The sequence below is a fragment of the Anabrus simplex genome, chromosome 10, assembly GCF_040414725.1.
Source record: "Anabrus simplex isolate iqAnaSimp1 chromosome 10, ASM4041472v1, whole genome shotgun sequence".
Lineage (NCBI taxonomy): Eukaryota > Metazoa > Arthropoda > Insecta > Orthoptera > Tettigoniidae > Anabrus > Anabrus simplex.
In genome coordinates, this window is record NC_090274.1 from 43,806,324 (window position 1) to 43,818,912 (window position 12,589).

At 37.0% G+C, this 12,589-nt stretch overlaps 1 protein-coding gene across 3 annotated transcripts in view; it reads left to right on the forward strand.

Annotated features, from left to right (window-relative positions):
• The window catches only part of BuGZ (Bub3 interacting GLEBS and Zinc finger domain protein), a 140,754-nt gene that overhangs the window by 42,626 nt on the left and 85,539 nt on the right, over positions 1-12,589 (forward strand). For all 3 annotated transcript variants that reach the window (XR_010861151.2, XM_067154989.2, XM_067154990.2), the window contains exons 5-8: positions 3,803-3,908; positions 4,033-4,139; positions 4,228-4,357; positions 5,407-5,499. Coding sequence is in view for 2 of the 3 variants with exons in the window: in XM_067154989.2 (XP_067011090.1) it covers positions 3,803-3,908; positions 4,033-4,139; positions 4,228-4,357; positions 5,407-5,499 (436 nt within the window). In the remaining variant the exon portion in view is untranslated. The remainder of the gene's footprint in view (positions 1-3,802; positions 3,909-4,032; positions 4,140-4,227; positions 4,358-5,406; positions 5,500-12,589) is intronic.

Consider the following 12,589-nt stretch of genomic DNA (forward strand, 5'->3'; position numbering starts at 1 on the left):
ACTGGAGTTCAACAAAGTCTTAGACTTCAATACACGCTCATTGCGTTTCATTCTTCATCTAAGACTTCGTTGAACTCCCGTAGAAACTCGAGGGCACCTGTTTTCAGTTTTAACCTTTTATTAAAGGAAATCTGGACATTTGCCTCTACATACTTATGCAGTTTCAGGCATGATTCAATTCTGTGATGACCGAGCTTGATAGTTGCAGTCGCTTAAGTGCGGCCAGTATCCAGTAATCGGGGGATAGTGGGTTTGAGCCCCACTGTCGGCAGCCCTGAAGATGGTTTTCTGTGGTTTCTCATTTTCACACCAGGCAAATGCCGGGGCTGTACCTTAATTAAGGCCACGGCCGCTTCCTTCCAATTCCTGGGCCTACCCTATCCCCTTGTCGCCATAAGACGTATCTGTGTCGGTGCGACGTAAAGCAAATAGCAATTCTGTGATGTGAATTACTCCATTAGTCTACCAACTATTAAATGATTTTTTTGTACCTAACTCTCATTTCTGTGCAATGGAATAAGATTTAACTAGTGACTATTCTAATTTACCTTAGACTTCACTCAACGAAAATAAGAACATTTTTAATAGTATTGTAAAAAAAACATTTTAGTGATTGACTGATAGCAAAGCGAAATCTAATATGATTTTTACTTACTTTATTATCAGCTCATATTATTTGATGTATTTTAACCTCTGTCAATACAGATGTAGTGTTTTTTAGTTCATTATCTTAATTATTTGAAATTGTTATACGCTTACACACTAGTTTTATGATTATTGATCTTCACTAATGTGAATATTAGATTTTAGAGAACTACTATACTTTAAGATCACCAGGTTCGAGACCCTGACCAAAGTTTAGGTTAAGTTTATTGTGGCTGAAGATGCTTACGACAGTTAAGCTAAACATGTCTCAACTTATAACATCAGTTGTAATGATTGTATACTAAATATAAGGATTGATAAGTATTGGAGAGGTGGTTTAAATTATTGTTTTCAATTACAGTTTTTAAAATTTGATATCCAATACGGTCCAAATGAGATTTATAATATGTAATGAAGGGATTTTACGTCTTTTATCCGCAGGTACACTGAAACTATATCCGCCATTTCTGAAGATGAGAGGAAAGTATTAAAAGGTGTGAACAACATGAGAGAACAAATGTGGAAACCTTTTCTGCTGGGCTTATAAAATAACAGTACACTGAAAGGTGTGAAAAACACCAGACAACAAATATGAAAACATGCGCTAGGAGGCCATTAAAAATATCAAAGTATGATTCCAGATCACGCTCTTTCTAAAATAAATGTTAGTAGAAGCCTTTTATTTCAGACCAGTGGGTTATTAAACATTATTTTCTGGTCACACTCTTGGACAATGAATTGGAGGTTACACTCCATATGCAACTGCAGCGGATGGCTTTGGCTGCCATTTTTAATCTGACAAAACTTGACCAACTCGATGACTTAGTCGAAACTCAAAAGTGTGAGTTTCAATGTTCACAACCTCTGCACTTATAGATGCGGATGCCAGTCCACTTCCTAACAGATTTTAATTCTGTCTTCATTAGTAACAAATTTCACAACTTTTTCTGTATCCATAACTAGACTATCACAAGACAAATATGCATCATGCTAGCCAAATTCACACAATTATGTTCCTAATCCAGATATAGGCTATCACATGACAAATATTCGCTATACTTCACTGTACCACTCAACACAAAATAAATTTCTAAGTTCTGAATGGAATGTGAAATACAAGCACAAACAGGCTCACTGTGTTATTCAGCAATCTTGCTGCTAACTGGCAAGCAAAACTGAACATTCCTGAGACTAACGGTTTGCTGCCCGAAGGTGCAGCTTATCCTGTGAAGTTCAGGTATTCAAGGCCTTTTCCTGTAATCACGCAACTATGACGACGGCTCTTACCCAAGTTGAAATTTACATTTCTTTCACAAAGGATGACAAATAACATTTTCAGGGCTAGGAAAAATGTGATGGTACTATGGAGCAATAGCGAAAATTTGTGACATGATAAGTGAGGTATTTTTATATAGATTTAATATAATGAAAATCAGGACTTCAAATTACGATGTGCTAAGCGGGAAGACATGTTAATGAGGCTTCACTGTATTAATGTTTTAGTGTAGTGAATTCTTGGACATGGAATGAATCTACAGTAGGAATTTCACTCTGGATCTGCGTGAACTGTATGGAATGCGGTGTACTACACTATTAGCATCACTCCAGACATGTCGCTATATTAGTGATTATATCAGGAGCCTATTTTATCATGTGTGGCTTATTGGTACACTTGAATACGTAATATTCATCACACGTTAATGAACATTTCAACTAATCTTCCTTATTTTATCTTCCTCCTCTTTTTCCTGGTTCCCTCTTCTCTCGTTCACTTATTTTGCATTGTGGTTGGATCTACTTGGGTGTTTTCCCCCAGGTATTTCTTTTATCACACTCGACGCAACTAAAGTTCTACCTCTTCCATGTGCTATTGTAAGGGTATCAAACACCTTGTGCGTTGTGTGTTATTTTGGTCTCCTCATGACGTGTTTACACCAGCACGATTGGTTCTCTGCCAACTTGTCTGGTAGTTGTCTTACTTTGAAGGTTCCTGTTTTGTTTAGTTAGGTTACTCCACCTTAGCATCCATATCTCTATGGTTTGTAATTATTTGATTCCCTGGTGTTTTTACAGAGCTTAGCATTCAGAACCATAAGCATTGTTGTCACAACTGTTTTCATTTTTTTTGCTTTTGGCCCAGGCAAACATGTGTTTGTTTTATCATTCAGTATACCTGTTAGTTTTCTCTATCTTGTCTTTATGTGGTTGTTTATGTTCTCTTCACTGTTACAGTTCCATTATTGAACTGAGGTATTTGAAATATTTTAAACTCTTGTGGGTTGTGTTCCTTGCATATACATTTGATTATGAGGTTCAGGTTCATTAGAGGTTTTTTTCCGTCTGTTTTTTTCCCTCCCACTCTAAGAGCGGAATTAGGAATGTCTTGTCTGTTAAGTCATCTGTCGAGCGGCTGGTTGGATCCTCGAATAATACCATCAAATTTTATACGGGCATATGGAAACCACGAAAACTGATGGCTGGGCCAAAATGAGGTGTACTAGGCAAGATGAGGAGTGAGGTAATTTGCCGTTGCCTTCCTCACTGAGCCAGAAAGTGCTATTGCCGCATGACTGAACCTGTGAGCAACACTTTTCATAACACTAGACACACTAGTCATTCTACAAATGTCATTACTCAGCACCGTCCATGCCCCAGCTGCTTCCACATTATCACAGATGAGACAGGGACTTTGGTGGAAGCTACATTTTGCTCCAGCCTGTGCCAAGTATTGCATCCATCACGAAATCTCAGCAGACGGTGTTATTAGGAATAGTATTGATAAAAAAGAATAGCTGTGCTTTTATTAACATATTTATTATTATATAAATATAGGGACAAGGAATAGTGATAATTCAGTATCTTCTTCTCGAAACAGACTTTCAACGTATTAGGTCGTGTTACGTACATGTAGTACATGTGGTACGTAACACGACCTAATACATTGAAAGTCTGTTTCGATTACAACGCGGTCGTGAAAATTCAATATTCAGTATCTTCTTGTTCAGAACCAAGGGGAACTAATTTTTATTTACGGTTAGTAACTCTCCTTTTCCAACCATGTATATATAAATAATGAAATTAAACCATGAGGCCGTGGGAGAACGTATGTCTTGGGCATTTGCTTAACTCCCTACCTTAAATGTATCGCTTGTTTCAGCATGCCCATGATGGGACCAATGGGCCCTCCACCCATGAACATGCCTATGAACCAAGGAGGAAACAATCCACAACAAAATAAACCATTGTTTCCAAGTGCTGCGACGGTAAGCACTCGCTTATGTTTGTGTCTTTCAGATAATTGTGTTGTAAGTTACATTGTTGATAAATTGAACTTTTAACTCGCCCACTTGTGAAAAACTACCTTCTTTTTTGTTTAAATGTTTGTAGCCTTCCACCACAGCAACCTCCACTCCTGTTGGAGCTGATTTCAAACCAATTTCGTCCACTTCATCAGCGCCAATCGGTCCAGTTAAGCCCACATTCCCTGCGTACAGGTAAATAATATTCATTGAAACGTCTCCCTAGTCCTTCATTGAAAATGTTTATTTCATACTATTTTACTTCCTTTCGTTCTGATTACAGTACGGCGAATAGTCAGGGTAACCAAACAACTCCTTCACCTTCATCAGCAGAGTCACCACAGAAGGTTGTACTCATAAATACAACTGGTGCTTCTAGTAAGATAATTCATCCGCAAGAAGATATTTCTTTGGTAAGTATTTTTGCCTACAATACAGTAGTTTTCATACAACCCATAGTTCTGTGAATACTCATGTGCAAAAGGAAATCATACACCATGAATGAATCGTTCAAGTTCTACAAAGGACAAAGGTTGCCAAACAGTATCGTAAGAGACTGATATGTGTCCCATTTGTGTTTACTGTATTTATTCAATTATAAACTTGCCCCCACATTTTCTGCCATTTAATTTAGTCATCACCATTCATCTCTGTCACTGTTGTCTTTTTCATCAAGTGCAACACTTTTTTTGGTGTACAACTGATGATTTTTAGTATAATGTTTGGAGACAATGCTGGAATTTCAAAAACTAGTTAGGAGAATTGTTAGCAGAGTTTTTGCAGCGATAGTATCCACCAGAAGAAGGTAACTTCCATAGTATTTCCTTCAGTAGAAGGTCAAAAGATTAATCAATGACTTACACGAAACGTGCCATTTTGCTGGTGTTTTAGGGAGTCCAGTCACATAGAGGGAACGGCTGAAATATGCCAAGAATGTATCTTTGAACCCAAAATTTTTATCCCGAAACAAGACCACAAAACCATTATAATACAGCAAATATTAGGGCACAGAACAACATGGAGAGGACGACAGAGGTCTGTAAAATACTGTTTCCCATTTTTAGCTGTTTTACAGGCTTACAGCTGTATTTGAATAGAATTGCATCGGATCGCGCTCAAAAACCGTTTGGTTCTGCTGCTCCCTATAGATTCGCACTGTTTATAACTCTCATGAGAATTAACATGATAGCTAACATTTCTCAGGAAAAGTTTGAAGAAACTTTGGAAACTCGACACATTAATTTTTTTATGCGTTTTTAACTAGCAACTTGTTTGTAGATGTTTAACCATGGAAGAAAGCAGGCCTAAATCTACATGATGGCGAAAACTTACTTGTGGTGGTATTTTTCTGAACTTTTTCCTGTTGTGTTGATAAAGGGCGTCATCTACTTTACCGTCTGTGTTAACAATGTTTTTGTTTTGTTTTTTTACTTCTAAGACTTGTTTGATCTTTTGATTGCAGGAAGAAATTCGAGCAAAACTTCCAAAGTATCAGCGTCTACCTCCGGTCAAAACGGTTGATTCGTCCACATCTACTCCCCAGCCGCAAGTGGAAGTAAGTTTTGTCAGTATTTTACCAAAGAAGCTAGATTATAGTAGCATGTTATTATATTTTATTGAAAACTGTAGTGTAATAAACATTAAATCAATTGTAAAAACCTGGGTGGGAGGGTTGACAAGGTGAAAAATAATGAAAAGTATAAACAGATAAATAGTGATAACTAAAGAGTTCAGAACATAGTTGAGACAGTTTTCAAAGAAGTAACGTTTAACCAGTTCAATACATCTTTCATCAGATAACAAGGATTAGAGACAATAATTCATTTCATTTGGATGCTGCTAAGTTGTGGGTGCAGGGGAAGAAAGTCGTGCAAGAAAGAGTTAATATAGTGTAATGTTCGGGCTGCAGACTTCCTTCAAATCTGATGCCCAACCTCGGAATCGCTTGGGGTGTGTGAAGGTGACAAAGCTGTTAATGTAATCAGTTTGTTCATTTGAAAATAATATGTATGTTACTGGCAACGTTTTATAACTGATGGTTTATGGAATGACAAGGAATTGTATAAGTGAAAAAAGAATTGGAAGCTATAAAATAAAAATTCATTTACTCATTTCATAGGCATTTTGTAGAATGATAGAATCACAGTAGGGGAAGTGTTAACAAGCCGTTCCACTTCACAACCTTTTTTTGTGTTCAAATTCAAAGTGGTGTTATGTGGCAAACTGGTTCACCTCCCTACACAATTCAGACCAGTCCAGTATCATTCTACTGTATATATATATATATATATTTTTTTTCTTAAATTGTCCACTCCAGACACTTCTCATTCTTATAGGCGGTGGTCAAGGATTCATTAGATATATGTATGACACAAAATGCCGAAGTATATAAAACTTTAGTGTGATAAATAAAACGCTGCTAAATTCTAAGGACAACTTATTCCTTCCTTGTAATAACAAATCGCTTGTGTTGGCCTTTAAACAGGTGTCGAGGATTCCTGGATATTTAATCATTACAGTGAAACCTCGATTCTCTGTGTTTGGATGGACCCCAGAAAAAAACCGTACAACACAGGAAAACGGAAAATCCGGGAACGAATAAACCATCAACAATTTGGCTAAACATCACAAAAATTAAATGTTTTTTTAATAATCTTACAAACACTCCTAAACCAAGCCAAACTACAGCCCCAAAGGGCCTTCCGCCTATCAAGTGACCGCTGCTCGGTCCGAAGGCCTGCAGATTGAGGTGACGCATGGTCAGTGTGACGAATCCTCTCGGCCGTTATTCCTGGTTCTCTAGACCGGTTTTACCATCTCACCATTAAATAGCTCCTCAATCAAAGGTAATCGTAGAATGAGTGAACCTGGAACCAGCCCTTATATCCAGGCAAAAATGCCTAACCTGGCCGGGAATCGAACCATGGCCCTCCGGGTGAGAGGCAGGCAAGTTAGACCGCATGGCCGGCTTCAAACCTTGATTACCGGTACGCGACTTAAAAATCTCAAAACTTTACATTTAGTTTTACTGGGAAAACTTTGTCGGTTTCCTCTGAAAACTTCTTTCAGTTCAGCCACTTTGATCAGCCGAACTCTTTGAAAACTCTAATACCCGTAACGCCAAGGCAAACAACAATCGACCACAAGTAGTTTTTAATTTTCTAATCTAATAAATTAAGTTACAAAAGCGCCCAACATGATGGCGAAATCCTTTTTTTTAATCTTCCATTGTAATTTGCTCACCGATATACTATTCGTAATCAGTTTGTGAAAATCTTGTACCACGTAAATTAGGCCTCCATCGATTTTTAAAGGTTATGCTGAACTCGAGAATATATGGTTTCAAAACAAGACCAACTCCCATCTTCAGAGTTGGTCTTGTTTTGAATGTAAGTATCGATTCTCAAGATGTTGAATGCATTATATTCAATTCTGCCCGTCACTAATCACAATCAAATTGGAAAGAAAAAATGTCATTAACACTTCCCAAATTACGGTTATTCGTGACCTTGAGTCAGCTGGAAAGCACGCTTGCTGTACAAGTCTGCGAAATGATACAAAGTTTTTAAATGTAACATGCTCAAATAAAACAACTGCAGTTTTTATAACATTTTACCACAAAAATGTGAAATTCCCAATTTTATATTAGGACTAAAAAAGTAATATGCAATCCCAAAACTTCCCATGGCTTTATGTACAGTATGTAAGGTGCAACATCTGTTGTAGTCTCGATAACATAATCGTATATGATATTAAAATGCTAAATTTGCTCTTAAGGAGCAGTTTCTATTCCTGCCTGAAAGCCCAGTGACTATACAGTGCCCTGAGGGAAGTGTCGAAAATCTGTTCGGCGATACACTCGAAAAAAGTAAAAAAATAAATAAGTAAACATCTAACCCTGGACATAATGTAGACGTTTTGCAAGTACAAACATTTGACTGAACTCGTTCTGTCCTCACATAGATCTGTTGAAATGCGCTCTGTCTCCTTGCAATTGTTTTGGGCACGCTCTGCTTTGTGATTTCCGAGAGTTATTTAAACAATACCACCCGAATGCGATGCTAAGATGATCCCTTGTGCAAGTTCACTGTCGATCGCTTTTCCAGTACAGTACTTCCTCAAATTACTGCAATGACGGGACGTTAACACCAAGATCCACAAGTATGCTCTAGCCGTCCTTTTGTGAGATGCAGTTTCTTGAAAAACGCGCAATCGCGGATTTAGCGTTGATGGGACCGAAATTTCTGAACGGTTGATCTGGGAAATCGTTCCTTCGAGGAACGGATAATGTGGGATTTTTACAACGTGATTTAATTAGGATTCTTGCGAGACCACGTAATTTGAATGAAAAATACGGCAAAATGTAGTTTCTGGGAGCGTATAATCAAGATTCTACTGTAGTATATCAAATTTGGAAAAATTGAAGATGAATATTTTCAAGGCTGATTTTGAAATATTTAAGGATCTTTCAGGAGTTTTGCATCTTTAAACATAGTATTTTTAAAATAACCTTAAAAATTACAAGTTTAATATTTTCAAAACAAATTTTGAAAAAATTAATAATATTTGAAGTTGTCTATTTTAATTATTGTTATTTGAAGACAGTTGAAATAAAAAAATTAAAACTGTAAGTTACCTTTAGAATAGTTTAGTTAGTTCACAGATTCTTTTGTTAACTAAATCTTTTTATTGTATTATTATTAAACATTTTTGTCTTCAGTGTAAGATTTGTATCCTTTCATACTTTACCGTAACAAGTTTTAAAATTCTGTATAATACCTAGACTAGAAGTTTAACTCGTTGAGTGCCAGACCGATTTTCAAAGGATTGCCGTCTAGTGCCGTGAACTAATAACATCGAGTTACTCTCTGGTGCCAAAACGTTCACAGGCTTAACCAAGCAAATGATCGCTGAAATGAGGATGTATTTATGATATATTAGGCTAACTTAATTATGTATATTAGGTAAAATATTGCGACCCCATATGCGGTCGTATTGGTCATTACGAACTGTACACGTACACGCGCACCCATATGGGGTCGTACTTATACAGTAGTTACTGTCCCGACGCTCGGTCATTCCCCATTTTAGGCCAGGAAATGTTTCTAAATGACGATCTTCCGATTTTAGGTTAGGTAATTTTTGTATAGAATGTAGTTATATATAGTAGTGAAAATCATGTGAATTTGTTAAATTAGGATGTAACAGAATAACATTATAAGGAGAATTAGTAGTGACGGAATACTGAACAAGTACATAATTTTGTTTGTATAACTTTTAATTTGAGTAAGAGAACCTAGCAGCGATGATTGTGCAAAATGGGAAACCCGTGACTACTGTATATTGTGGAAGAGGGTCATAATTGTTGCAACAGCTGGCTTGGAAACCCGGAGTACAGTGGTGATGTGTATGCTGAAGACAGTAGATCATCAATTGTGGATGAACATGCGAGATCGCTGGTTGCTCTGTGCTGGGTTCAAAATCACTGTAACTGTATACTTCATCTACATCATCATTGTCCCACTTGCTCGATATATCATCCAGACTATCTGCACTAAGTCTTTTGCTGCTCGATTTACTTGTAACGACTTAAAAAAGAAAAGGAAACTCACCGCACTGCACGCTTACATAAAAAATCCGTGCGCGAGTTAGACAATGAATTTGTCATCCTACAAAACACTCTTGACGTACCCATATAGGGTCGCGCCAAATCAGGAATTGAGGAATGGAAGATGGACTATGAACGTACTTAAATAGACTACCAACAGATGGCAGGAAGGGACTTTATGCAGCTTCAAAACACCATACTTACTGCGCACCCAAATGGGTTCGCACAGTTCTCGATTTAGAACGAACGTACGACCCCATATGCGGACGTGAAGTTCAAAAACTTGACTACTCTCACGTACCCAAATGGGGTCGCTTGGCACTCAACGTGTTAAAACGTAGTGGGGGAAAAAAAACAGAATTTTACACTGTACCAAAAATTGCCAGTTATCCTTTGCTCTTCCTAGGTATTTTATTTAATGCCTGTTTTAAAAAAATACTTTGCCAGTAACATATAGTTTGTGAGGATATTTCCGTAACTCAGGAGATATAAATTTTAAAATAAGTTAAATTTTTTTAAAGCATCCATACTTAAGTCATACTGAGTGTCACGTGAGGGGAATGGAGAAGGATAGAATATTAAGGGAATAATGGACTCAGCTATGGAAGCCAAGGAGAGGGAGACCAAGACAATGATGTTTAGATTGGGTTTTGAATTATTTGATGATAAGGGGTGAGGAGTTCAATCAGAGCATAGAACTAGTTACAAATAGATGATTTGTGGAGGTGTTAAGTAAATTTACAGAAGCTTACAGACTAAATGCAGAAAGACCTAAGAGTCTATAATGAAGCTACAGTATATATGCATACTTAGTCATAAAGTAGTTGTCATGTTCCTTTTGACAGAACAATAATGATTACACAAGTGCAAGATTGATTGGTATGGTTATTCACATGCTTTTTTCCCTTGTAATAATAAGGTATTATTGAAAATTTAAGTTACGTAGGTGGGGGTTAAATTGAATGCTACATACAAAATTTATAATTTGAAAAAGTGTTACATTTTAAGTACTTGGGCTGTCTGTTCTCCTGGAATGGTGATATAAGAAGATAAATTGAACTGGGGATTAGGAAAGGTACAACACTGAGCAGTCACCTATGATATAATATATTTATATGAATATAAATCATAGATAAGAAAGTATGAATGAATAACAATTTAGCATTGTGATTACTTTTAAAGTGTTCTTGTATCCTCATGTCTAGTTTTGTATCTTTGATTTATGTTCTCACTCATGTTTGTTCCTTTCCCATTACATTTATTAACTTGCTGAATTCTTTTTCTCTTGTTTGTCCTGTGCTCCTGTCCACCTCTGTGGTGTGTAAACTTCATTTGTCTATTTTTTTCCCTTGTGTTTGTATGGTCTTCTCCTTATCCCTGTGCTTCCTTCATCAAGAACAAAGAATCATAAATGTGTATACCCACCCTGCAAATGAAACTAGGATACAGAAACTAACTTGTCAAGAGCTGGGAAGAAACAAGTGTAAAATTAACTAAGATTAAATGCTTCCTTGCTATGGACTAAATATATTTTGTATTGGCGGTCAGCGAAATATGGCGTGGATGAGACGGCTGGCAAAAATGCACATAGTTCCTTTATAGGTTAGCTCAATCCGTTTTTCTGTCACTTAGAAACTATCTTGTCTGACATCTAGCTAGTCTTTAGCTATTTAGATCTTCAGGTGGCTTGATAATCGAACAATTAATGTTCCTGAACATGTTTTTCTGCTTCCCATATGCACTGACACTAATGTAAATATTGATCAATCTAGTGAAGCTGGCTCATCTGAAATACATATCTTTGGTGGAGAACCTGATGTACAATTTTTGTCAGACTGGTTACGGTTAAGCTGATCAGCATTACGCAATTGCTGGTTGAGGTAGGAACTTATTTGGGGTCAACAAAAAATGTTGTCCAGTAATTGCAGGCTGTGATAAAGGGAATTAGGGCAATTAGCAACATTTCTCTAACTTGGTGTTTTTATCCAGATTCACCAGGGGCCAAGTACCGTATTTTTCGGGCCATAAACACACCTTGATTTTGCGATGGAAATTTAAGGAAAATATTTATTTATACACGTATTTCTCGGCCAGATTTTTATCAAGGAACATTTCACCTTAAGCAGAGGCACAAACTATAACATGGTAAAATGAAATCACAGCAACTGATTTGTCTCAGTATATTCATTTTCATTTGCATTCATAATGCTGTTGTCCGAATTTTCACTTCCATGTCAAATTCTACAAAAAATACACTATCTTTGGTACCATCAAGAGCGTTGATATCACATTTACTGAATGATTTTTGTGTAGGTGAGGTTCAGAGTATCTTCCTGCCTTATTGTAGTGTTCTTTTGCATATTTTACAACTTCAAGCATAAATGCTAGACTACAAAAAAGTCACTTAAACAAGTGATATTGTGCAACTTCTCAAAGTAGATTACAGCACTGTTCAAGTGTGCAACCCAACAATATAGCTGAGACAACAAAGCATTCTTTCCTCTCCCACCCTCTCCCTACTGCTATTTTCCACTGGATAGCTTGTGCAAGGCATGGTATTATAACAAGTATATTTCTGTACGGTCTGAGACAAATGTCTATGTACTTTCGGACCATAAGAGCGTGTTATGGTCCGAAAAATGAAATCTCTGGCTGAAATATCCCTTCAAATGAGTTGAAAAGAGTCCAAACCTTTTCTTCAGTATGGATCGTTGTCATTATCAGCCTCTGGATCCCAAGTTCGTTGGTTCAAACCTGGCAGAATTAGTTGAATATTTGAAGGGTAGAAGAGAGTCCATTTGACACTCCTTATGTTGTACGATGTCTCGTGTGAAAGTTCTGTGGCGACACATGGTGATTACTTGACAAAATTAATTAAAACTTTGCCGTAGTTCACCCAACAGAGATCTAGTGTACACTGCTGTTGAAATTGAGACTAAGCAGAAAGAATGCAGAGACAAATTACAGTTTAGTACTTTTCCCCAGTGACTCTGGGTGCAGATTGCAAGTTAGTGGTTGGTTTTTATCCTCATTTTAA